This window comes from Tursiops truncatus, chromosome 13 (assembly GCF_011762595.2).
Source record: "Tursiops truncatus isolate mTurTru1 chromosome 13, mTurTru1.mat.Y, whole genome shotgun sequence".
Lineage (NCBI taxonomy): Eukaryota > Metazoa > Chordata > Mammalia > Artiodactyla > Delphinidae > Tursiops > Tursiops truncatus.
In genome coordinates this window covers 37,498,846-37,526,402 of record NC_047046.1, presented here as the reverse complement: position 1 = coordinate 37,526,402, position 27,557 = coordinate 37,498,846, and the positions used below count along the sequence as shown (strand labels likewise).

The window sequence follows — 27,557 nt, the reverse complement described above, 5'->3', positions numbered from 1 at the left end:
TGGGTTGCTCTAGGTGTTAAAAATATATAAAGGAATGGTTGACCTAATTGCCTTTCTTTGTTGTAAGATCCTTTGGCTTCTTGTTACTTTAGCTATCTTTTAAACTGCTTGCATTGTCTTCATTATCATTATAGTCTTCAAGAACTTTGTGTCCATATGCCTAAGTAAGTTTTTTTTTTTTTAATTTTATTTATTTTTGGCTGTGTTGGGGTCTTTGTTGCTGCACGCGGGCTTTCTCTAGTTGTGGCGAGCAGGGGCTACTCTTCTCTGTGGCGCGCGGGCTTCTCATTGTGGTGGCTTCTCTTGCTGTGGAGCACGGGCTCTAGGCACGTGGGCTTCAGTAGTTGTGGATCGCAGACCCTAGAGTGAAGGCTCAGTAGTTGTGGCTCACGGGCTTAGTTGCTCCACGGCATGTGGGATCTTCCTGGGCCAGGGCTCGAACCTGTGTCCCCTGCATTGGCAGGCAGATTGTTAACCACTGCGTGACCAGGGAAGCCCCTGCTTAGTTGTTTTTATATTACACACTGAAATGGGTTGAGGCAAGAGAGTTCCCACTGAAGTACCCTTGTTTAAAGTTGTAAATCATGCCTCTTAATTTAGGTAAATATTTGCTGAATTAAATATTTTAGTTCATTTGAGCTGAAGTGGCAGGTGGCCGTGGCTTAGTAGATATAATATTAATTGCAGTAATTCGACTTGTTTTTTTGAGGCAGGTTTTCTTTTATCTTCACCTATATGGTTTGATAGTATTCTGGAAAAGTTGCAGAATTGGGTTTTCTTTTTTTACCCTAGAGCAGTGTTTACTTGTACTCTGTATTCACTGGTGTGCTCTAGGTTTAGTGGTTTGAAGTTGGTTCTGTAATCAGGATCTCCTACTATACATATGAGACTGTATGTTGTTAAAGAGTAGGACTTTTGGGTTTACAGCTTTATGTTAACTGTAACTGTATCATTTGAGCAATTTGTAAGGCAGATCATATTTTTTCTTTGTCTTGCCTTGGTGATTTGCATTATAGACAGTAAATATTTGTGGAGATGGATACTCATTGAGAATATAAATTTTATATCCAATATCATGAAAACTTAAAATTAAAATTTTTTTCCCTCAGAGTGACAAAAAGAGTAGTCCCCCAAAAGAAGTTAAGTATGAACCCTTTTCTTTTGCTGATGGTAAGTGAAATCTTCATTTCAGTTGACTTTTACTGTGTGTAGTGTTTTTTTTTAAGGTAAAATTACTGTCTTTCCACATATCTGTTTTTTTCAGGTACTGTGCTTTAAAAAAAAGTTGTTTCTTATAATTTACTCTAGTATGAGATAGTAAAAAAATCACTTTTTAGTGAATATATGTTCTATGAATGGTAGCATACTGCTTAAAACATCTTTCATGAACCTTTAATTGGACAGTAGTATCTTATTGGATTTTAACAATAAAGTAGTACTTCTCTAGGCTAAACTTGAGTTGTTCTTGCTTGTTACTTAGCTTGAGAAAGCACATATCTGTTCATTTCTAATATTATTGGGTTTACATCTTTCTTTAGACATTGGCTCCAATAATTGTGGATACTATGACTTACAAGCAGTGCTAACACATCAGGGAAGATCTAGCTCTTCAGGTCATTATGTATCATGGGTGAAAAGGAAACAAGGTAAAGATTCTGTTTTTTTTTAATTGTTCCATACTATTTTGATAAGTTGTTTAGATTTTTAGCACATTTGTTCTCAAACTTTTTGATCTCAGAACTCCTTTTGCATTCTTAAATTATTGAGGATCCCAGAGAGCTTCTGTTTATGAGGATTATCTCTTAATATTTACTATAATAGAAATTAAAACTGAAAAGTTAATTCTTTTAAAACTGACAGTAATGAAGTCATTACATATTAACATAAATAACATTTTCAAAATAAAAATTACAATCTTTACCAGAACAAAAAAAGGCAAAAAATGATATTGATTTACATTTTTCTAAGTCTGTTTTGTTAGGCTTAATAGGAGACAGCTGGATTCTCCTGTTTTTGCCTTCAGTCTGCTGCTTTATCACACATTGTGTAACCTCTGGAGAATTCCAAAGCACACTTCACAGAATGAGGGGGAAAAGGGAAATAATGCTTTAGGAGTGTTATAAAAATGGTTGTAACCTTCATGGAACCCCTGAAAAGATCTTGAACCTGAGTAGTCCCTGGACCACTCTTTGAGAACTGTTGGTATGGCAGATGGAATACTACTGTACATAAAATTACTCAGTACCTCTTTTGCAATGGAACTCTGAAAAAATCATATATGAGATTAATTTCATTCTTCTCTTTTGCACTTTAGATGAATGGATTAAGTTTGATGATGATAAGGTCAGCATCGTGACACCAGAGGATATCTTGAGGCTTTCTGGTGGTGGAGACTGGCATATAGCTTATGTTCTACTCTATGGGCCTCGCAGAATTGAAATAATGGAAGAGGAAAGTGAACAGTAATCTTCATTTTAGCTATTTATGCTTAGGTGTGAAATAAATGTTGTTTGTTGATCATTTCTATAACCCAGAGCTTTAAAGGAAGATTTTTAGGTGGTTTTACATGTTTCCCCTCATGTGGAACAAAAGAGGGCAGAAGCAGACCACTCTGTGTTATCGACCTAAAAAATAACAGAAAAGAGAAAATTGCCTTTGGACTGTGCTGCCCTATATAAAAGTGACAGGAAGACGTTTTTAAAAAGCTTATTTCTTGGATTAATTTTTAAAAATTATGAGTTGAAATGCCTTTCAACCATTACCTTCTGTGATAATTTTTCTTCCTGTCTTTTTCAGCCCAAGATTCAGCAATCAGATGTTTATTGCACACCTATTACTCTATTATTTGTTGTTTTTGCATGGTTCAAACCACCAGTGATTCAGTAGCTGCCCATCCTTTGCATTATCTAACAAAAATTTTGCCAGGACGGTGGAAAGGAAGTTAAGTGTTGATCTCATTGTGTAACTCAGTGCTGCTGTCCCCATCCCATGGAAACATGGGTACAATCAAGTATTTGTCCAGCCTGACTGTTGCTGGCTTCTCATGACTTTAAAATAAATTGTGATCAATAATAGTACATTTGATTATACATTTATTACTGTGTCTCTGATGTACTAGGTTTGTACATTTAACTTTGCAATGGTTTTGTAGTAATCAACCTTAAAAATAATGTTGACAAGCTCCGGTTGCTTATTTTTAGAAAATTAGGATATTTAATAAAAAAACAAAACAAAGAGGGACTAACAGCGTTTGACCTCAAGTCTTTTGTCTGTTGAGTGTTGGAGCTTGGCTGAAGTTCAGATATGTTTACTACTATTAGTTTCTGCAGATGGTTAGTTTAACTATGCTCTTAAGCATCCATTTAAAAATAGTCTTTGCCTGCTAGCATAATATTCTGTTTAAAAAGGAATAGAGTTGTAAAAGTAATGGAGTTCTTTGGATGCTGAATGCAACCATGTTATCAGATCTGTTCCTTGGCTCAGTTGGGTGTTTATTTCTACTCCCCTGTCAACTCCCAAATTCTTAATGTCTATCAAAATTTAGTACCAATGATTTTTAAAGTGATGGTAGAAATACCAGAGTATGAGATATCTCAATATATGGTATGTTTCTTCCATTTTAATACTCTAGTCAATTCATTTTTGTTTTAGGAGCCTTGCTTGGTTGCAAAAGGATAGAATATCAGCTGACTTGTCTGATTTCCTCTGAGTTAGATATTTATAATAAAGTTTTGGGGATTATCGTGAAATCTCATCTTTGCTTATGCTGTTTTAATGCTCTGCAGAGCATAGTAGTGATAACTATAAGATTCTTAGAGAATAATGGCCATTTCCTCTCAAGTTTGAACAATGTAATATAATCTAAGAACACTAGGGGATAAAATAAGCATTTCAGGAAAATTTATTTGTAAATAGCTTCTTCAGCTAAGCTTTAATAATTGGCAATCAGTACTCCTTTTGCCTTGGAGGTGGTATAGAATAGAATAGGGAGGATGAGACCGTAAGAATTGTAATGATTCTTTTATATATTGGTGTGATGCTTGTAAATTTGTGAAGTTTTTTTATTCACTAATTTTGTTCTGAACAATTTTGAGGACAACAATTTAGGAATTAGAATTCAGATTTTATGATTTGGAGGATGCTGTAGCTACTAGATCAGGTAGGGTTAGAACAAAGTATATAAGCCTTGTATGGAATTAGCATTTTAAATTATAATTCCTTAACTGTCATTACAAAACACTTCAATTTATTTGATCCAGAAAAGCATTATGAAGTATAAGAAATCGGACTTATACTAGTGTTGTTTTAAACTATTTAGGCTATTTTAGAATTCAGCCTTTCATATAAGATCTTTGAAAAGAGAGAATAAGCAAGAAAATGTCTTGATTGATTCCTGAGCGTGCCTTATGTGCTGTGCCCCTCGCACTGAGGCCCTTTTGATATTAGAGCTGTGCTGGATCACTGTTGGACTAGTGAGGTGAAGCCCCAGCAAGAATATTTTTAGTGACAGGCACTTAGCCCTCCTTCCAGATTCAAAACAATGACCGTAGCGCCCTAAAGGGTAACTTACGTGGGAATGGAAACTGTCTCCAGCCATGATGACTACATAGTGCTTTGCTGTTTGTAGGATGCTTTCACATACATCTCATTTGAACTTCACAACAATCCCTGAGGTATGTACCCCTATTTTAATGACTTGAGAGCTTAAAATAAGTTCTCTAAGGCTAAATGAACTACGTTTTAGACTTCACCCCATTTCTTTTAAAGTTGGGGGTTGGAGAATATTTTCTGCCATGGGCCAGGTATTTTAAAAATGTTTTAAGCTTTGCAGACCATAAGTCTTTGTTGCAACTATGTAACTTTGCTGTTGTAGCATGAAAGGAGCCATAGATAGTACTTAAAAGAATCAGCATGGCTGTGTACCATTAAAATTTTACTTATAAAAAGAGGTGACAAACAGACCATTGTTTGCTGATCCTCTGCTTTAAAGCATAGATGAGACTAGAGCAGTCATATAGTTTCAGAAAGTATTACTGTGGGATGTTCAGGATAGCAAGTTAAATTCTGTAACTGCTAATGGAATGCAGGAAACCAGTTTGGCATAGTGTATCTTAGGAAACACCATGCCCCTAAATATTGCTTACTGACTTTATAAATGTTTAATTAACAAAAATATTATGTGACCTTGAGGTCACTTTACTTTGGCCATTTCCCAACCTACCACCTTGTCCCCCCAGACCCTGAGGTCAGTCATCAAGAGCCACCATGCGTTCTGTTGTTCTTGGAGCACCAGCCAACTGTACAACTGTTATAAAAATGTTTATTGTTTACCAAAACCAGTGAACCTCTTATCAAATGCTGCTTGGTAACAAAAGCTTATCACAGTTTTAATAATAAAAAAAAAAGCTAACTGTTTGTCTCATTGTCATTAGTTAGACTTTCTGCAAGGTCACTTAACCCAGACTTGTTGAGTGCATTGATCAGGTTCTCAGGTGTCGCGTGCACTCCCTCCTGATCCTGCCAGGCGACTAGCAGCTGCTTAGCTCTCATCTTCATGTCTTCACTGTCACACTCAATCTGTCTAATTTCTGAGTCTTTCATTTCCAAGTAGGGGGCCAGAATCTTCCATTGTTCACCCAGTTTGTTGGCAAATACCTCTATTTGGTCCCCTGTTACAGGTTTGTCTCGCCGAACATCAGGACCTAGAAAACACAGGAAACATAAATTATGAACAAAGTACGAGGATGTGTACGATTCAAAATATAAAACGGAATATGGGGCCACTGAGATATTAGTCACCTTTAATAAGCTTTATTTTAAAAGTAAAACAGTTCCTTTTTGTACTCTCCACGGGTTGAATTACCATTCTTATGATCATTAGGGACTCAATCAAAGCTAAAGCTGTTGCCTCTATTATAATTAGGAAGGCTTCTGAAACCAGTGGCCCTCAATCTAAACCCCAAGAATTAACAGAGGTATGAGTTGCCTTCAAATGTAAGTACTTTTCTTCCCAACACTTCCAAATTTTACTGTATAAAAGGTACTATTTTAAAAGTTATTATCAAGCAATGTTTTAGATTCCTCACTATAAGAAACAGCTGAGAAAGATGGTAGAAGTTGAGAAGTAGATCAAATAACGTACCTCTCAACAAAGAACCCCAATCTTTTCCAATTTTGTAAAATAGCCAAGAAAATTCAATTCTTACTTTCATTTTCCTTCAGTAAAGCATCATTATCTTCCTCATCTTCATCCTCACCTGTTTTTATTTCTTCAGAAGGAGGCTAAAATGAGTAAAAGAATGTTTTAAAAGAATGCCAACTTCTAAAATCAGATAACTGGGCATACTTTCTATTTAGGTACGAGATTCCAATTACGGGGCCCAGAACTTTACCCTTGAGAGTGTTAAATGTGAATGTCAGGTAAGGATCGCAGTGGGACAGTGTTAACCTGGAGAAGGAGGGGTGGGCGGGGAAGACTGAAGGTTGGAAAGACTCTTATTCCAACCTGGGAAGAAGGGAGCCAGTAAGAAGTATGGTAAGATGACTTGCAAGTACTCAGCATATGGTAACAATGGTCTAGGGAAGACTGGGGGAGCAGCCATGTCCTTAACACTTTTTTTGAGTAATTTTATTCAGATTTATGCATACAGTATAGTTATTACCATATTGTATTGGAAAAGAGCAGAAAGATAGGCCAAGCTGCCTACCACACTACCCCATGGGCCCTACCTTTGATAAAATATAATGCATTGGCACACAGAAAAAATAAGTTAAAGTATAATAAGTTAATTTTTATATAAAGTTACTTTATCTATTTATGTACTTCCTATAAATGTATACTCAAATGCATTTTTTTCTCATTCTAAACAAGGGGGTTTATGGATTTTTTTTTTTCCCCACATGATAAAGGCTAAATTCAGCTCTTAGCTCAAACAGCAATAGCAGTTTAAAAAAAGAAGGTAACGCGAACTAAAGGATGTAAAAACTGATGTGTTACTTACTGGTAATTCCTTGGCTAGCTTTATTACCATGTTTTCGAGATATTCTGGCAAACTTTTAAACTGCTGGTTGGTTGGCTGAAAGAAGTGAGGGCTTCTCCGTGCTAACAGTCTCAGGGCTCTCCAACCATAATTAGAATTGTTCACAGCCCTATAAAAAGAGATATCAGTCTTGTAATTTATACTTCTTTATTTCTATATTCCCTTCTAGTTAGTGTAGTTCACCAGGCAAAATTCTATACTCCCAGGTCAGTAGCTGAAGGCACCGTTCTTCTCATTCTGATCACAGCCCTAAAGAACCTCTCAGTGAGCAGTTCACTTATAAATGGAAACCAACAGAGTCCAAAGAGGCAGGTTCATATAGAGCAAACAGTTTTTAAATTTAAAAAGTTTACATACATTTTAAGTTAAGTCAATTAGTATGTGTCCAGGACTGGCTAGATGCTGTGTGTGCAGGACAGATCATCCCCCTGGTCATTTAGAGAGAAAAATACTCATAGGTTCACTATGTTCAGTAGACTTGATATCCAAACAGGCAATGCCATCTGCAGGTGTGAGTTTCAGAATATTTTATAAACCCAACCGTTTTCATCATGTTAATTTATCTGTTTTTTAAAAAATTTATATAACATCTAAACTTTAATTTGCTGAATATCAACCTCAGTGAATAAAAATTACTCCAAACTAAAAGGGACACATCCAGTAGCCAACACCATAAGCAGTGATACCAAGAACAGAATCCACGAACTGTTCCTTAATATAGGTGGTACACAGGTAAGAAAAACGTGAGAAACTCTAAAGATAATGTTTTGGAAACAGGCAAGCTACAGAGAATCCAGAGCACAGATTTGTTCCACTTAAGAGTTTTTGTAAGTGACTTGGAAGTCCCCACAAGTTCTTAGAGTAGCAATCTAGTTTATTAGTCACTGCTCATAAATGAGCCTCATTACCTCTGAGACAGTCTTGGCACCTGAAAAACTACCGCTAGGCAGTGCGTGGTTCAACGTGAACCATCTTATTTAATGCTCAGAAGAACCCTGTGAGATGGGTACTATTACTGTTTAACATAACGAAACAAAGCAAAGAAGGGTTTAAATTAGCCCTTAGAAGCCTAGCCAGTAAGTGGTAGAGTCCCAGGACTGACCTAGGCAGGCTGATGAGAGGGCCCTTGCCCTCGGATCACGATGCCATAATGCCTATTTAAAACCACGGGGCTGTGTGGTGTCACCTGGAAGATACAGCTAAGACTGACTCCTGAAGTTACTACAAAATTTGAGTTAGATGGAGAGCCAGCAATGGAGACTGAGACAGTGAGGCTAAGGGAAAAACAGGAGGAGAGTGCAGTTAGATGGGTGTCAAGGGAAGAAAACATTATCTAAGCAGGGAGAGATCAACTGGAGAATGCTGCTGAGAGGTCAAAAAATGATCAGAGCTATTTCAGTGGAATGATGGGGAGACAGGCATGGGCTGACCCAGAGAACAGGAGCTGAGGAAATGAAGGCAGTAATTATCAACCACTGTTGGACAAACTGTGATTTGAAGGGGAACAGAGAAAAGAGGTGATAGAGGTGGGCTCAAGGGGGATTTTTCTACTTTTCTGACACAAGCGTGACTCTAAGTCATGCTTGTTAGTCGATGGGAATGGTCACTGAAATCAAGACGTGCAGTAATGTGAAGCTGGCACATAAACGCAGCTGAAAGAAAAAGTACTATGCTCTCAACTGTCTGCCTTGATAAGCATTCTAGTATACATACAGTTCTTAAGAGATATTAGGGAAATTAGTTCATGAGAAACATTACTTACTTGAATTCATTTTCAACCATATTTTCAGGGTCTGCCTGTTCAATGGCTTCTTCAAAGAATTCCTCCAAAGTTGGCATATATTCCCTGGGCATTAAAAAAATAACTAGTGAGGATCATGTCTGTTCTTATTTACAGTTATTACAGAATATTGGTTCTATTCCTTGTGTTGTACAAAATGGCTATATTTTCTTATTGCTACAAGAAGTACTTGTTTTTTCTAATTTGCCTGGTCCTTTTTGAGAGTGCCATCATGTTCCTTTTAGTTGCTTCTTCTGTCTGCTGATTCTTAGTCATGGTAGATTGTTTTCTTAAGTTTGGATGGTGAGTTTATCTTCAGACTTACCTGTAGAATCCTTGTGTGGCTTAGGTTGAAGGTGTGGCCGCCCTACCCCACCACAAGCTTTCTGTCAGCCTGGGACTTTTTAGTTCACCCTCTTAGCTTAAGGGTCGTTCCTTTATACTGCTGGTAGTATAAACTCTAAGACGGCATGACAGCAGACCTGTGGTTATAATTTCTCAGGGAATACTTTTTCCTTTTCCTCCACATCTCAGGTAGAAATGGATGAGCTCCTTGCTTCCTGTGCCAGTGAGCAAGTCCCTCCTCCTCCCGCCGTGTCCTTTTCTTTACAGATAGTGTGCACTGAGGGCCTCAGCTTTACTTGGGGGAAACTCAGTTACATATTTGTACAGTCCTAAGGCTTTACTTTCTGTCCTTTTGTGGCCGTTAAAACCCAAGTTCTCTGGTTCCCCAATGTGGGAATCACTTGCACTGCTCCCCAGCTAGAAGCAACCGGCAGCATTAGTTCTTACTTTGGTTTTTACTTCCCCCTTCTTTTGCAAATCTTTATTTTTTGTGATTTCTATAATTATTTTATCAGTACTTCTAGGTGTTTTATGGAAAGCTATATTCTACTGGGCCAAAGTCAACCACAGTAAACTTTAAAATTTCTTTTGAGTTCTGCTTATAGCTGACAAAATTCTACTCTAGTTTAACATTTGAGAAAAGCAATACTTCATATGAAACATTTTAAACCTGCCTTGTCTCTGATTTACAGGCTTCCATATTATCAGGACAGAGATTCCAAAGCCTTGTTAACTCCTCACTGCAAAACAGACAGACACAAAGATAAATACATTTTTCTATGGACACCATTCTCTTCTACCTTAAAACTATAAAAATACTTAAATAGTGGATTTTGGGGTGGTGATGAGTTTTAATCATTTAGCAAATTTTCTATATAAGCATATATTTAATGATTTTTTCTCTTTTTTTTTTGTTGGAGTAAAATTGCCTTACAATGTTGTGTTAGTTTCTGCTGTACAATGAAGTGAATCGTATATGTATACCTATATCCCCTCCCTCTTGGCTCTCCCTCCCATCCCCCCCATCCCACCCATCTAGGTCATAACAGAGCGCTGAGCTGAGCTCCCTTTAATGATAATGATAACCACTACTATTTTCTAAAAATATTCAAGTGCAGTATAACGCGATGAATAGTTAACTAGAAGGTAAAAGAAATGAAAGGATTATAGTACCATGCAACAACTAGAAATAAGCTGGATCAATCTAACAGCAATTGTATTGTCTGTGACATGGAAAAAATGGCAGAACCTAGAGCCATGGATTTTGGAAGCAGGAGACAAAAAACTAAGTTTTGTCTCAATGCATGAATCCATGATGGACCCTACAGATTGATAGGGTGTGGTTTGCTTTAGTCATCTGTGTACATACCAAACACACAAAAAACTGGAAAAACACAAAACCTTGGGAGTTCTTACAGTAATATTTTCACAATATAAAAGTCTCTATGATAACATCCCACCTATGAGACAGGTTAACCTACTTTCCCATCAGAATTTTTTTGTTGGGTCCTTTCCCTAGGAAGTCCTCTGGAGCCGTTCTCTTCCGTACTACTCTTGTCGGCTTGGTATCTGATGTTCTGTGGTGAACAAAACATACTGGAATTTCAAATGTTTAATGTAAAAGAAAATTTAGTTACTGTTTTCTTCCTAAAAAAGCTTCATATGAAAGTTTCATATTATTACATTCATCAGAGAGAAGACAAAAAGGCCACACCAGGGGACAAATTACAAGGAGTGGGTACACAGCATTTTTTTCCCAATAATTAATAACAGATCAGTTTGTTCTGAGAAGTTAATGACAAGAAATTTGAGATAAAAATGTCAAATAGAAATATATCAAAATGGTTGTAATTTTTATGGAATACAATTTACATTTTTTATATGAAATACATTTACACATATCTGTACATAATATAAAATAGTCATACCAAACTGTATTCTGAAAGCCTTTCTCATATTGCTTGAGAGGAGTATATATTTACCTTTCTTTCACAAAACTTGGGCAGCCTTCATTTTTCCATGAGTTCCAGTTTTCTTCAGTGTTTAATATATGCTGGGAAAAACAAAGAAATTACATTTCCATAATGAAGACTTTGAAACTCTACTGGGTGCTAAGAAGACTATGTAAATATAAAACACATACCTCTACCATCTTTGAAAATCTTTCTCCATCAGGGGGGTTTTCAGATAGTAGCTGTGATTAGAAAGAATATACTAAGCTTTCAACAACTTTCTGCATCATAGGAGTGGTTTGTAGGCAGAGAACCAAGAAGTGTTTGTGGTCTTGTACCTGAGCTTAACTTTATCCTTATTTTCCTATTTGGGGCTGAAACAAAGAAAATTCTAAATTTTCATTTTGTTCAATCATGGGTTTGTTGCGTGATGAACTTACTTGATAAACTGATTTTGTAGTATCTTCAATCCAGAGTGATTGCTCATCAGTTAAAACATAGTTTGAACTAGGAAACAAAGCAATAAAAGCATGCTTGAGTTACAAGAATTGTATATTCAATTTTAAGGTTTATGTACCATCTTGAAGAAACACTGAACAAAGCAATGAATGTTTCCTAAAATAAGTTCAATGTGGGATAATAGCCTCAGAGAAAATGTTAACGTACTCCTCTCCAAGATGCACATTCAAATAAGTCACACTATGTTCCTTTAAAACGCATTCAAGATACAATGAATAAAACCCCCAAAACTCTAGAGAAGGCTGAAGGCAGACCCAAATTGTTAACAGCTGCCATCAATTCAGCTCTCACTATGTACTAGGTGCTCTATAGTTTATAGCCATCCAACGAATACTGATAGACTGCCATGTGCCAGGATTTACACACATTATTCATTTAATTCTCAAAACAAGGACATGTGCATATATTAAACAGACTACAGAGGCTCAAGCCATAAAGCGTGCATTCAAACCCAGGTCTGCCTCCAATTTCTACTATGCTATACCAAACCTCCACAACAGATAGAAGGATAACAAATAGCATTTTTGAGTGTTTGCTATGTGTTATCTTAAAATTACAAGTCTGAAAGCTGAATTGCAGCTAGTGGGTGATGAAAGTGGGATTCAAAACCAGAAGGTAGAAAGCCACATTCTTTACAACTAATACAACACTGCTCTGCAAACTTCCGATACCATCCAGTAACGGAGCTCTGCTTCAGTTTTAGGTGGGACAAGAGGGACTAGTCCGCCCTACAGGTGGAGGTATTCAGACTGACAGCGGAGGTCCTGATTAGGTTTTCTGAAATCCCAAAGAAACTAGAACTCCTCCGTGCTTCAAAGCTTTACCTAATTTTTTTCAGTTCTAATGTCCTAGATAGTCCCACACCTGGAGAAAAAAGTATTATTGGCTGAGTTTGCAAATCAGGTTTGGAGAAGGTCTGAGTGAGGTGAGGAATGACGGAAATCACCACCCACCAAGACAACTGAGAACTCCCAGGATGCCAGGCTCTCAGCAAGAAAGACACTGGCAGCAGATACAGTCAATGCCTTTTCTCTAAAACAAACACCGTAGCATCTTGTTAAGCTAACAAAAGCCCCTGATTATCTAATATTGCTGCAAATGAAATGTTTCAGGGAGGTGAGCCTTCCACACAAAATGAGCCCGCTACATAAAAATATACATCAGTAAGCATTCTCTTTGCTGCTGTTTATAAACCATTTACTACCCATATTAACTTACCTTTTAAATTTGACCTGCCCCTTGAGATACTGGAATAAAATGAGATACTGCAACAGGATGTGTCGACGAAAGTTACTGTCGCTCAGTTGTAAATCCATCAGCTACTCGAAAAACAAGCACACACACAAACCACCACATTAAATTCAAGTTCTACCTAAAGGTGCAAGTGATGCTATTACAGAAATGGAAGATTTCAATTCAAAAAACACGTGCTGAGAACTCACTGCATGTGAGGCGTTACTGTACAAGCCCCAGGACAGAGTAGCAAAGCTTTATTTAGCTTTCTTAACCATTTTATGCCATGAGGTATTTATGTTGGTGGATAGCAATGTTATACCTGGGGTCCTGAGGTCAGGATAAAAGTGGAAATATAAAAAAGTAAAAGTATGGCTGTCACTTTCCCACATATAAAGAAATAACGGCTACAGAAGAGGTCCCTGTGGGTAAACAATACTGAGGGACGTCGCTCTTTTCTGTAGTCCTAGGAAGTGCCTGCAACAGGGTGGGTGCTCAATAACAAGCAAATGAGAAGAATCAGAGGTGAAAAGTCATCCATAAATTAAATGGATTGTTCTTATATTTTAGAAAAAATTGTATCACACCTGTATTATCACAGAATTTGGATTAGAAAGGACTTGAAGGTCATTTATGAGGAAGCTCTTCAACAACACTGCCACCTAGCTGGTCTTGCTGTAAGAATGACCACAGTGATGAAGGCGTCATTCTGATTCTGTCCCACGTGCTGAGGGAAAGCTATGTCTATGTCCACAAACCCTGTTTGTGCTGTTCTGCCCTCCAGACCTAAAGCAACAATGGAGGCCTCCTTCTTCTAAATGAATAACAGTGAGACACACCTGACAGCCCTAGGAACCAATTTCCAGTACCAGGTCCCAAGTTCCTTGGGCAACGCATCACACGCTATGCTTTCATCTACTAACACAGCAGTTGGGCTGCACCCCACAGGCCTGGAAGCCCTGTACTTGCCCAGCCTCAAGACAGCAGAGCTGGAGTCAGCAACAGAGACATCAATGGTTTAACGGACGCGGAAGCTTACAGGTTTGAAAGCGAGGCCTGGAGTGACACCCCACCATGTGTGGCAGACGGTGGGCAGGACGAGGCAGCAGTCTTCGCTCCCCAGGAGGGAGGGGGGAGATTACCAGTTATAGCGGGAATTGATGTCATCGGTTACCAGGGAAACTAGCAGAGGCGCATGCCCCTCACTGCCCCTTAGGTAAGCTCTCCTGGTGGAGATCTTCTGACCTAAAGATTAGATCACCAGCTGGGGCCTGGGGCAGGTATGTAGAAGGGCAGTCATGTGAGCAGGGTGTGGGTGAAGCAGGCACTGGTCGGCAGGGGATGTACAGAGAGCAAGAGAACAGCCATCCTGGGTGACCTGGTCATGCAGCAGCCTAACGTTCATTAGCCATTTACTCACCAGCCACTTCTTCCACAAGGGTGGTTCTTGTTCAAGCAAATGCCATGCCCTTTTTTCTTTTAATTTTAAACATACGATTGGCCTTCCAGTGGGGGTTCCCTCGCCTTTAGAGATCTGATTTAAGGATCTGATTCTGTTACTGTATTAACCATCCCAAATTGGCAGGCTGAATGGCACGCTCCCAATCTCCCTTTCCTCCACTCCTGGATGACTTTATATCTCCGCTTGGGCTCTCAGTTCCCTGACCTCAACTCCACTGACAGTCACAGCCCCTCTACTTTGGTCCCCGACTACCATGGCCACAGCTGGACCTGGTTGTCACTTGCAGCTGCCCCAACTCTGAAATCTAACTCACAAGAGTCTCACTTCAACCTCCTATCCTTCCCACTCAGTTGTCCCATTGTACCTAATATTTGGACTTTACTGAGACCTTAAGTTCCTTGGACCCTCTATTTTCTGGCTATCTGTAAGTCCCATCCTGTTTTTACTATAATCCTATTTTAGTCTAGGTAAAGGTCAGGAAACGTTTTCTTAGAGGGCCAGAGACTAAATATTTTAGGCTATGTGAGCCAAGAGGCATATTATGGATATTATGTAAGTACTTATGTAAACATTTAAAATGTATAAAAACACAAGACAGGCAGTGGGCCACATTTGGCCTGTAGTCAGCCGACCCCTGTTTTAGACTACGTGGTCTATCTCTTCAACAACTTTCTTGCCAACTTCCTTAACAGAAATCCCATACTTCTGTCACATCTACTGAGCAAAAGGGCAACTTGGAGCAAACCAACTGTTAGTCACCTTCTCTATCCTAACACTAAGGCTTCCCATCTAGCCACAGGTGGAGCTGCTTGGAAAAAAATACAAATCAGGGCTTCCCTGGTGGCGCAGTGGTTGAGAGTCCGCCTGCTGATGCAGGGGACACAGGTTCGTGCCCCGGTCTGGGAAGATCCCACATGCCACGGAGCGGCTGGGCCCGTGAGCCATGGCCGCTGAGGCTGCGCGTCCGGAGCCTGCGCTCCACAACGGGAGAGGCCACAACGGTGAGAGGCCCGCGTACCGCAAAAAAAAAAAAAAACAGAACAAAAAAACAAATCACACAGCTACGCAAATGGTACCACTGCTATGTTACTGTCTCCAACTTAGAATTCTCCCTTGTCTCTAATCAGCAATCTTTATTCTCCAAGGCTGTTCTCCCTCCTATTCTCCATAGCAACTATTTCAAATCCCTTGTACTTACCAGAACACTACTTACTACCCCTCTCGCTCTCAGTAGATAATTCCCTCTACCTTCAACGAGGAGAAAAACTCATTAAAATGGAAGTTTCAACTGCACCCACATCCTCATTCGCCTCATCTCCTCTGCCACAACATCTTCAGGATCTTCGCTGAAGGTGATCCTTCTATCTGGACATCCCATCAGTTAACCACCCTGGTGCCTTATCTTCAACCCTTTCTTCTTTCCAAGCTCCTTTCCATTAGCATTTAATAACTTCTCTCAAAAAGATTCTACAGCTTCACCTTATCCTTCCTGAATAGCAAAGCTTCTTGTAAGAACTGGCTACATTCACTGTTTCCAATCCTCCCCTCAACCTGCCTCAACCAGTGGTGTTCTGGGTCACCAATCCACGGGAAGTGTTTTGCCAAGACCACCGATGACTTACTTGTTATTAAATCGAATGAGCACTCTTCACAGTCCTCATCCTACTCAATATGCTTGGCTTCCATGGGGTCATATTTTTCTAGTTCTCCTCCAATTTCACTGGCTACTCTTCTATCTTCTTCTCTCCTTCTCTTTTCCTTCTCCCTCAAATGCTGATTTTCTTCAGGATTTGGTTTGATGCTTTCTTTTCTTTCCAGTCTACACTCTCCTCTTTAATTACCACGTACAAGCTGCTAACCAAACTATATACCAAATCTATACTCTCAACCTAGATCTCGCTCCTCATCTCCAGATCTGTGTGCTCAAGAAGCTACTACATATCTCTATTTGAATGTCCCACTGACACTTGATCAGATTTCCTGTCCAAAATAAAACACACCAATTTCCTCAACAAAGTCTGCTTTTCTCCGGTGTTGGCTAATTCACCGAGAGGCTCCACCATCCATCTATTTGCCTAAACTACTCCAGGAATACTTCCTGGAAAAAGCAGCAACCATGAGCCACAGGAGCAAACCTAAAGTTGGAGTGTATAGAAGAAAGAAACAGGAGGTACAAAGACTGAGGCAAGTAAAAGACTGGCCAGTTTGAAGACCCTGAGGCGTTTAGCTTACAGTGAAGACAGGAACTCCTGGCTTGAAGAAATAGGTGCTGTTTATGAACTTTTCATCTACCTTGAGCTTTAAGTCCCCTATTCCACATTTATTTTTTATGTTGGATGATAATTTTTTTTGATAGAAACAATGGATTGAAAACAAGAGTCAAGAAGACATTGAATCACAGGTGGGAGGGGACTAGTTTGATCATTTAAACTAACTGCATCACACTATCCTTAAGAAAATGAGGCCCTGACAAGTTAAAATGACCCCTGCAAGGTTACACAGCTAGTTAGTAAGAGGTGTTGTATTCTTTCTTCAATAATATATTTTTTCTAGTCCTGCTTTTCTTTGGTTATTTTAAAAATTACACCATTTACATCATGCATTGGGTCAAATATTTCTTTGCTGTCTTTGTTTTGTGAACAAAGGGCCTTTTATTGTCCTTAGCTTTTACTACACCTCTTAGCTCAGGCCTCAGCCTTCCTGATTATTATTCTAAACCTAAAAAGGCTCAGGCTACTCTTCTTAGTTATTCTTATGTGCCTTTCTGTCAATAAATCGTACATACAAACAATATTCCTTTCTGCACATTTGAAACTTTTCATAATAAAAAAATTTAAAAGCAAAACAATGCTCTGGAAAAATTAAACTGAAGTATGAAATCTTCCATTTCTGTTACTTTAACACAAAATGCTTAAAAAATCTTTACTAAAAAACAAAATATTAAGAGCATTCTCATTAATTAAATTCTTACTAATTTGTGATTATTAACACATCAGATGAAAATATCCAATTTTCAAATTGTGGAGTATTTTTTAAAGTTCAGAAAGGTACAGTTAATACAACATTCATGTCTCACGATCCAGTTACTTATCAAATCCTAACATTTTTACTTGTTCCACATTTCTTAAAGAAATAGAATATTATCAAAACTGTTGAAGCCCCTCTATAAGCTCCCTCCACTACGGAAAGCACTACCATGTATTCAGTGTTGCTGATTCTAATGCATATTTTACACTATTATACATATAGAGGCATCTATAAATATCAAGGTATTTTGCATGTTTTCAAACTCTATACTACACACATTATTCTGCAATAAGCTATCTTTCATATATTATGTTTGACATTTACACAACTTGATACATGTAGCTCGAGTTTAGGGGTTGGCAAATTTCTGTTAAGGGTCAGTAAATTACTTTAGGCTTTGTGGTCATACAGTCCTCGTCCCGACTACTTATCTCTGTTGCCATGCAGAAGCAGCCACAGACGACACGTAAAGGAGTGAGCATGGCTGTGAGCCAATAAACTCATTTACAGAAATAGGCAGTAAGTAATGTGCCAACCCCCATCCTAAGTCATCCATTTTCAGTGCTTTATAGAAATCGATGGTGTAAATTTACCATATTTTACCACCCACCCAGTCTCCTGCTTATGAACATTTAGGTCGTTTCTACACTTTCACTCGCAAACACCTAAGTTACAATGAGTCATATATTTCCTTGTGCATATGTGTGATTCTCCAGGGCCCACATCTTAGAAGTTTTAACTTTGCTCTTTATTATAAAATTACTCTGCAAAGTGGCTGTATCAATTTATACTTCAACCAGCAGTGTGTTAAAGTTCTCCTTTCCCCACACTTTTGCCAATACATTTCATTTATTGTTAGGATATTTAATTTTGGTCAGTTTGACAAATGTGAAGTGATTATCTCACCATTTTAATTTCTTTGGCTACTAGTGACATTTAGCATCTTTTATAAGCTCATTAGCTATTCAGGTTTCTACATCTGTAAATTACCTGTTCATACCATCTTTCCAGTTTTCCATCTGATTGTCTTTTTGTCAACGGTATATTCAAAATACTAATCTTCCTCAGTTCTGGAGATGGTGAATATCTTCTCCTACTTTGTGGCTTGTCTTTTCACTTTGTCTAGTCCTAGTTCCTTTTTCTTCTTTATACCTGTACTAATACTTACTGTTTTAATTACTAGAGCTTTATAGGTCTTAGTATCTATATCTGATAGGGCAACTGTTCCTTCTTAGGAGGAAGTAGTTACTCTTGGCTTAGTTACTCCTGGCTTTTTGCTTTTCCATAAAAACTTTAAGATCAACTATTCAAGTTCCCTCAAAAAGCCTGTTTGGATTTGATTTAAAATACACTGAATTTATGGACACATTTGGGGAGAAGTTGCACTGGGTCTTCCTATCTATAAATGTAGTCATATCTCTTTATTTTTATAATTTTATCCATGAAGATTACTCATAGGTATTAGTTTTCATTGCTGTTTTAAATAACATTTTGTAACCAGTTACTTATAGGAACACTATTGATGTTTCTTTTGTAACTTTGCTGAAGCCTCCTTAATTCAAAGTTTGTTGGTTCTCTTGGATTTTCTCTGTAGACAATTATATTGCCTTCAATTAGAGACAGTTCAGTCTTTTCTCTCCAATACATATAACTCCCATTTCTGTTTTGTTTTCTCTTATTGAAATGTAGGTCCTCCATTACAGCGTTGAACAGAAATATGGTTGGTAGATATCCGTGTCTTGGTCTTGAAATTACTGAGAATACTTTTGAAAGTTTGATCATTACATATGACGCTTGTTATAGGGTTTTTGTCAATCCCCTTAATCAAGTTAGAGAAAATTCCCTTCTACTTCTGATTTGGTTTTGTAATGAGTATTAGATTGTATTGAAATAATTTTCTTGGCATCTGAGATGGTCATAGTTTTTATTTAAAAACCATTAATCTGTTAATTTCGTATTAATCTTTCTGGTATTGAATCATACAATCCTGGGATTATTAAAATATTAATAAATATTAAGTCTATTATTTAGAGACTTAAATGATAAATATTAGTCTCTATTTTTTATTTATTTTATTAAATTTATTTATCTATTTATTTACTGGCTGCATTGGGTCTTCGTTGCTGTGTGCGGGCTTCTCATTGTGGTGGCTTCTGTTTGTTGCGGAGCACAGGCTCTAGGCATGCAGGCTACAGTTGTAGCACACGGGCTCAGGAGTTGTGGCACATGGGCTCAGTAGTTGTGGCTCACAGGCTTTGTTGTTCCACGGCATGTGGGATCTTCCCGGACCAGGGCTTGAACCCGTGTCCCCTGCACTGACAGGCGGATTCTTAACCACTGCGCCACCAGGGAAGCCCCTAGTCTCTATTTTTAAAAAATAGCTACCATCAATTTAAAAAATTGATTTGTGAGTTTCTACAATATATTTTTCATCTCTATTCGTAAGTGAAATTGATATATATACTTTTTTTCTTGTTCTGTCCTTATTGGGGTTTTATTTAAAAGTTACATTTAATCTCATATAAGGACCTTGGTTGCTTTTCCTCTATTCCTTGAAGTGCTGATAATACGTACCTAAAAAAATCTGGGACAGATGTCATTTGAAAGGTGTCATTTTGATTACTATTTCTTTAATAGTTATATGTTTATTCAGGCTTTTAATTTCTTTGTGAATCCATTTTGGTAATTAAGTTTTTCTACAGAATTACTATTTCATTAGATTTAAATATAGTCTCTTACACATTTTACTGTCTCTGTATTTCCAATTACTCCTATTTTGTTTATTGGTACGTTTTCACTTTTTTCCTTAGTCAGGCCTGTTCTACAAGAACTTCTACAAAAATTCTTTTTATAAAATTTTTCTTTTCAAAGCCTTCGGTTTTCCTGATATGTTCTATAGTTTCTTTGTTCTATTTCATTAATTTGTGCTATTATTATTACTTACTTCTCTCTTGAGGTTTATTCCGTATCTTTTTTAGCTTCCTGAATTCTCAATTTGTCACTCTTAAATTTTTCATTAATGCATTTAAAGTGGTAATTTTTACCTCTCACTTTATTTGTGACCTACACACGTGACATAAAATACTTTGTCCTTCTTCAGAACTAGGCTCCAAATCCAGTCTACACTGGCAGGGTATTTTTTTAACCCTATCTTTAGTCTTTCCTAAATAGCTGCTTGGCATCACCAAAGAATTTACTCTTATCTTGCTTGCATAACTATGGATTGACTCACACACAGAAGGGATTCTAAAAATAATAAAGAATGATGAGTATGCTCTAAACTTTCCAATATGTTCAATGGTATTTATGGAGCTGCCCTGTGTCAGGCCCACAGAGTACAGGAGTGTCACAATAAAGAGAGCAGCTCATGCCTCCCACCTTGCAGACCATTTCAGATTGATTTTATGCATGTAAAACTTTAGTAATTGTGTTTACCTTTTCAGATGAGTGGAAGTACACCCATATGTTAAAACTGACATGAGTGTCAGCAAAAGTCTTCAAACAAACTGCAGTTTGTAAAACCCTAACGATTCATCAATGCCTTCATGCCATAGAACTGGAATTCAGCAGAGAAAGTCAAACATCAAAAGAGAATTCTGAAAAATAAACTAACCCAAGAGTTTGTATATATTTCAACTATAGTGGTTAGACACATTGCCTACAGCTCATATGACAATGAGATCTATAGTAAACAGAAGATTTGGTTTCTCTCCTTGTGAAATATTAATGGTAGGCCAACTAAATTTCTGATACTTCCCCAGTGGCCGCCCAAGGGCCAACACTGATGTGCTAGATAATGTTGTGTTAGATTACTTCAAAGCCTGGATCAAGCGTGTCAAATATTCTAATCACAGTTGTGAGAAGCCCAACCAGTTAACTCAGATGGATGGTGTCAAGACGTAAAGTCTAACAACTGATTTACATCAAGGTTCATCAGTGGAAAACATTGCTCCGTTCTTATTGAGAACTGCTGAGTGCTTATATGATTTTTAAAGTGTAAGGCCTTCCATCTTGGACCTATAAGAAAATGTCAGCACCACCCATTTAACAGCTTTTTGCTATAACTTTTTTTTCTCTGGGGGCACAGGGATCAATGATTTAGTTTCTACTTAAATTTCTGATAAATTCCAGGAACCTCATGGTACACTCCTGGAACTATTTGGAGGGCTGGCTCTTTCTCTGGCTGCAGACAAGGAAAACTCAAGTGGTGTTCCAGAGTTGTCCAAAAACCTCCCAGACCTGTTTAAAGGGAGCCCCATATGAGACAACTGATGAAACTAAAGGAAATTATAGGGAAGTGGTTAGCCTGCCTGTCTGTCTATAGGAGGGTCTCAGGTTGTAGTGTGTCTCATAAAAGATGAGACCTGTCTTTGCCTACACTACATAAACACTCAGCCTTGGCTATCTCTCAAATTGATAGAGAAAGTATGAAAAATTTAAGGCTGTACTGATAGCTTCTTTCTGCCAGGAACTTTTTTTTTTAAGTGACTAAAAGTTCTTATTTGAGAGCTCTTCATACAATGCAGAGTCTGGGAAGAATTGTTATTTCTCTTACCTCCATGAACAAGAATGGCCTAATGACCACACTAGTGTGTGACTGTGGGGCAACCACTCTGGTAACTGATAGCTCTGGAGTATTCCCCCGGATCTTTTTCATTAGGTCACTGAGTCTCAACTGTAAGGGGAAAAGGAGTCGGTATTCTGAAGAACTGGGTAACCCTGAAGCTCATACCTAGTTACTGGCTGGGCTTTTTTCTGTAAGGACTCAAAGATATAAAAATACATTCCTTTAACCATCATGCTAACACTCATGATACTTGGAATTTTGTTTTAAAATGCTGGTTCTACTTTTACATGCTACACAGTACTGAGGGAGAAATTCCTATAATAGTACAGTGCCCTTCACACAGTATGATAAACTGGACAATTAGAGGTGAAATCCTCCCTTAAAATTTCTGAGTATGACTCTGGACTAAACTTAAGGAACCGGCAGTTCTCCACTAAAAATAATAATCCAGGGATTATTTTGCTACGTTAACAAGGGAACTATATTGTTGGAAATTAGTGTTTACAATCATACCCTAGGCATGAGTTTCTAGTGGAAACTTCCACCTTTAAGAAAGAAGGTATGATAAGTTAGAAACATATCTATTTTATCTGTAAAATCTGTGCCTACCTGAAGCTGCTACATGATTGGCCTGTCTCTAACTAGAAAGGTTATATCATCCTTCCTAAGAATGATATAAGGAAAACTCTCCTAAGAAAAAGTTTGACCACATTCATGTAAGCAAAACACAAGGGTTCTGGGTAATAACACGGCCATCAAATGAGGCTATATGCTCTATTTGAGTGATGAAAGACCTAACCTTGTAATGACAAGACCACTCTCCTAAACCTGCTCACCACTGAAACGATGGGCTATAGAATTATACTCTAAATAATTAAATGGCTTTTGATTTCACTTAGGCTAGCTCTCACTGGCAAGAAATATATCCCTGAAAAATCAAGAGTGTTTCTGTCCTTTACCAAATCTACAACCAGAAGAAAGTAACATTAGATTGGCACATACTTAGGTGGGATGGCCTTTTCAGAAATCCTGGGATGTAAAACATCATGTAAGGTGTTACAGAAATGCTAGAAGGCTCCTTTTAGTGAAGCAGTAAAACTTATCAAATGGTGCTATAGGTGGTGCATTACAAATATTTTCACTTGGATGCTGAGTAATAAACATTGGAAATACATACGAAAAATACGAAGATTGCACAGGAAGGGTTCTTTTATAGGTTGAAATTTAAGATAAAGTTACTGCTTAAGAGGCAACAAATGGAAGTGAAGATGCAAAACATCACATGCCTTACATTCTTTGTTGCAATTCTCTGTGCCTTTTTTCTTTCCCATATTGTAAAGTTTTAAGCTTCTAAAACCTGCTTTTCCCTCTATCAAAACGTTACCTAATGGAATTCCAGTGCTTAACCCTGAAAGCTCATGCTGTCTGCATTGCTGGTGAAACAAAGCTCACAAAGAGTCAGTAAGGGAGACACTATTCAGGGACCAGTTCTGATAAAGTGGTGAATGGAGATCGATACAAAAGCACTGATTTTACATTCCAATGTGGAGATGTCTCTGAAAATGTATAATCCTGCTGCTTTCTAAAATGTCCTTGGAAATGTCAACTGTCCAAAAAAAAAAAATCTTTTAAGATACCCAGGGTTTTCAAATAGTTGTCATGTCCTGAGAAATGTGACCTTTAACTGCTAAAAGCATACAACTCTTACTGGTTGTTGTATTTTTTAACTGTTTTGCCCTGATAATATTATTTAAATTGATATCTCAAGCTTTCTGAAAGGTATATATCTTTGGGAAGCTTCTTTGTTAAATTAGAGGAGGCTTTGGAATTTTCTTCCCTTTCTACATATGGTAAAATAAAATTTTGAATTCTTTATTCAACCAAAGAGTTTTATATGTCTGTTTCATTTAAATTAATAAATATATCTGGATTTAAAAAAAATCCAATGTGATAATCTCTATTAGGTAAATTAAATCAGTTTATGCAGTCATTACTGATATATTTGGACTTACCTACCCTTCTCTCTTTTTTTCCTCCCTTCCTGCCATCTGTTGGATTTATAAAGTAGTCTATATTCCTTCTTGTCCCCTTTTTTAACCCCTTGCCATTTGAGAGCTACAGGATGTTTTTCCTTTGGTGGTTTCCCTTTTAATATAATAATGTCTAAAGTTATTCAGCATTCCTTTTCTCCTCCTGAGGATTACAAGGACTGTAGCATATGCTTAAATTACTCACTAAACATCTGTTTTCCCCTCTCTGATTCTTATTGTTATCTAGTTTACATACTACATTAAAATTTTTTAAAAAATCAGTTATTATGACTTTTTTGTTTTTAGTCAATAGTAAACTGAAATATTTTTCAATTTCTGTGCTCACAATTGCTTTCTGTATTCCACTCCTTTCTTATGGATTCATTTTCCTTCTTCCTGAAGATCATCCTTTAGTAGTTTTTCACAATGATGGTCTTAGAGTGGTATGCTTTCCTGGTCTTAGAATGAAAATGTCTTTATTTCCTCTAGTCTTGAGTGCATTTAGCTGGGTATGAAATTCTGGACTGATAGTTTTTTCTCAGACATATTTCTCCACTGTTTTCTGGTATCTATTATTGATAACTGTTAGAAATCTGTTCCTTTCCAGTATATTTGTGTTTTTTTCCTCCCCTCTTTGGTGGCTTTTAAGGTTTTTTCTCTATACCTGCAGTTACAGCATAATGTACTGAAGTATGGATTCACCTTTCTTTATCCTGCTTGGTAGTTGTAGCACACTTTTAATCTGAGAACTTGGGACTTCCTTCAGTCCTTTAGTTTCTCCAATATTCTCTCCATTTTGTTCTTTGGCAATCCTGCTTAGATATATGCTAGAATTTCTCAATCTATCTTCCATGGCTCTTAACTGCTTTCAGGTTGACCAAAAAAATCTGTCTCTGTGCTGTGTTCTGGGTGAACTTCTCATCATTAGTACTCTTGTCATCTATGTCCAAACTATAGTTTAATTCTATGTGCTGTGCTTTGGTTTCAATGATCATATATTTTCATTTTCAAGAATCCCAATTAGTTGTCATATTAAACTTTCCTATTTCATTTCAACTGAAATGTTTCAGTTTCACAATTTCTTACTCTCCATGGAGGCTGTACTATCAATTATCTCTTTGATTATCCAAAACATATATATTTTAAAGTCTTGGTCAGGCTATGTATCTAAAATAAACAAAGATCATCCCTTGTTGGTGATCTTTCTTAGCACTGGATTTCGGAATTTTAATTTATCAGAAAGTTTTGAATGGAAGGCTTTTGTTTTGGGATTGTTGCTTATTTCTTCTTCTTTATCTCTGTGTATACCTTTTTCTATCTAGTAGTTTTGTGCTTTCTTTCACCAGGTCCATGGGCCCAAGTCTAGAAAACAGTCTCATGATGACTTTTTGGAACAGCTGTTTCATGAGTATACTGGGGATATCTCATATCTGGTCATAGAGCAAGCAGAGGACACAAAGTTGTGCCTTTGTTATCCCTAGACCCACAACTTGCTATGAAACCACAGCCTTTGGCAGAAGACTGGTAATATCTACCTTAGCTTCTTTTCAAAAGTGGGTTAAGTTCTACCTCAGTCTCTGGCTTCAAGCAGTGAATATGGCTCTGGCTCCTGGTCCCACATGGATCTGGTCTCACTTGTAGCCAAGCTCCTGGTTGCCACCACCTGCTTGGAATATACAGTCAGCAGGCCCAAGGCTTCATTTTCACTTATTACTTGGCAGTTCTGGTCTGTGAAGATATTTATCTTGTCTCTGGAAGCCCAGCTTTGTCTTTTTGGTTTTCTCTTTTTATATTTTACCTGTCATTGCTATGTGTTTGGAGCAAAGGGAGTGAATCGAAACACAAACTCAATGTGCCATCTTGACTAGAAACTTGCATAATGCCTTAGCATTGTATTTGAACAAAATTTACTTATTACTTATTAAACTGTGTAAATAAGATTAACAGGGAATTTTAAAACCCCTTACTTGTACCTAAATGGCAAACTATACAAAATATTTTCATAAATGCAAATGAAATCCTAACTTGAGGTTCAGAATATATGTACTTGAAAGTAACTAAAATGTATTTAATCCAAAGTAAATCTACAAAACAGACAATGCAGAACAACTTTTCACCTTTGAAATTAAATTAGTCTTACTTCTACAAGAAGAAATAGGACTCTCAAACTAACATTTGTCAGTTTTAACCAAAAATAAAGTAAGAAATTTTTCTACTGTATTTAACTTAAAAGGATATCAGCTAAATAGAGAAAACAAAAATAAAAACATTTCTTACTATGCTTAGTGAAAAAGAAAGATTTATACCTTTTCACTTGTTAAAAACTTTGCAAAATATACATGCTCTCCTCCTGTTTTCAATTCTTCCATCTTTTTCCTTGAGGCCTGAGTATCATCTAATTTATAACTCTTAAAAACAGCTAGAACTTCTTCAGAATACTGCAAAGTAAAAATATCAATTAGTTTTATTTGGCATTGTTGCCCAATCATTTGTTTAGTGCTTTTCTTTATCAAAATAATGTACAATTTATTCCCAGTTAATCGTATATGCATCCTTAAGGCACACTAAACAAGAAAAATTATGACAGCAAAATGAGGGTAAAACTATTTTTTGTGAGATATCATGGTTACTGTAAAAGTAGGAATAAACTCTCTACTTCTGGAAAAATGTGATTTCTTATGCAGTTTGTGTAAGGGGCAAACAGAGAAAGGAATGCTTTGCGAGTATACAGAAATTTACCAGTAAAAGTAGCTGTTTAATCAGCAATGGAACTCTCAAGCATTTCTTGTGCTAAACACTGTGACCAAATAAAAAAATGATGTCAAAGCCTATCCAGTTGAGGAACAATTCCAGATGATTTCTCACTTACCACTTAATCTGAATTTGGATAGTTATGGGGAAAAAAAAGATACTTCATATAAAATAAAAACTTTAAAAAGTAACACAGAAAACACACCACGCTACTTTTAAGAGCTACCTATTAACTTTAGATTTTGATTACAACAAAAAGGACAAACTGACCTTTAAGGAGCCAAGAAAAAGAAATACAGAGGATTCTTATAATAAAGAGATTAGTAAACTTTTCCTGTAAACAGTCAGATAGTAAATATTTTAGACTATATGGCTCATATGGTCTCAATCACAACTACTCAAGTCAGCCATTATAGCACAAAAACAACCACAGATAACACGTAAATGATTGGTGTCGCTGTGTGACAAAATTAACTTTGTCCGCAAAAGTAGGCAGTAGGCTGGATGTAGTCCAAAGCCATAGTATGCAGAGTCCTATTCTTAAAGGATAGCTGAAATAATTTTGTGCAAAGGCAGGATGTATTCTGCAAAAGTTCATCAATTGACAATACTCACTATGTAAAAAAAAAAAAACCAAGGCTGTAATTACTAAATTTTAATCCTCAAGTCATTTATAAACTACTCTCAAAATCAATTGTTTATATATTAATTTACAATTTAGCTTCTATATTATGAAATAGGTATAAAAACATAAAAGGTAGAACTATATAGTGAAAAGTATGCTGGACAAGAGTCAAGTTCTGACTCTGCCATTAGCTATAAAATATTGGGCTTTTGGTAGTCTGTAATTG

General features: G+C 37.2%; 2 protein-coding genes across 5 annotated transcripts in view; one reads left to right on the top strand and one right to left on the bottom strand.

The window, feature by feature from the left end:
* The window catches only part of USP14 (ubiquitin specific peptidase 14), a 46,643-nt gene extending 43,403 nt beyond the window's left edge, over window positions 1–3,240 (top strand). For both annotated transcript variants that reach the window (XM_004322016.4, XM_019930560.1), the window contains exons 14-16: window positions 1,110–1,170; window positions 1,539–1,646; window positions 2,315–3,240. In XM_004322016.4, the coding sequence (XP_004322064.1) occupies window positions 1,110–1,170; window positions 1,539–1,646; window positions 2,315–2,466 (321 nt within the window). In that variant the 3' untranslated portion in view covers window positions 2,467–3,240. The remainder of the gene's footprint in view (window positions 1–1,109; window positions 1,171–1,538; window positions 1,647–2,314) is intronic.
* A 2,063-nt stretch (window positions 3,241–5,303) lies between these two features.
* Window positions 5,304–27,557, bottom strand: part of THOC1 (THO complex subunit 1) — a 41,913-nt gene continuing 19,659 nt past the window's right edge. For all 3 annotated transcript variants that reach the window (XM_019930558.3, XM_073790571.1, XM_073790572.1), the window contains 11 exons: window positions 26,262–26,393; window positions 12,855–12,955; window positions 11,558–11,624; window positions 11,309–11,359; window positions 11,148–11,218; window positions 10,647–10,742; window positions 9,840–9,905; window positions 8,803–8,886; window positions 7,002–7,149; window positions 6,207–6,282; window positions 5,304–5,702 (listed from right to left, as the gene is read on the bottom strand). In XM_019930558.3, coding sequence (XP_019786117.1) covers window positions 5,407–5,702; window positions 6,207–6,282; window positions 7,002–7,149; window positions 8,803–8,886; window positions 9,840–9,905; window positions 10,647–10,742; window positions 11,148–11,218; window positions 11,309–11,359; window positions 11,558–11,624; window positions 12,855–12,955; window positions 26,262–26,393 — 1,188 coding nt within the window. In that variant the 3' untranslated portion in view covers window positions 5,304–5,406. The remainder of the gene's footprint in view (window positions 5,703–6,206; window positions 6,283–7,001; window positions 7,150–8,802; window positions 8,887–9,839; window positions 9,906–10,646; window positions 10,743–11,147; window positions 11,219–11,308; window positions 11,360–11,557; window positions 11,625–12,854; window positions 12,956–26,261; window positions 26,394–27,557) is intronic.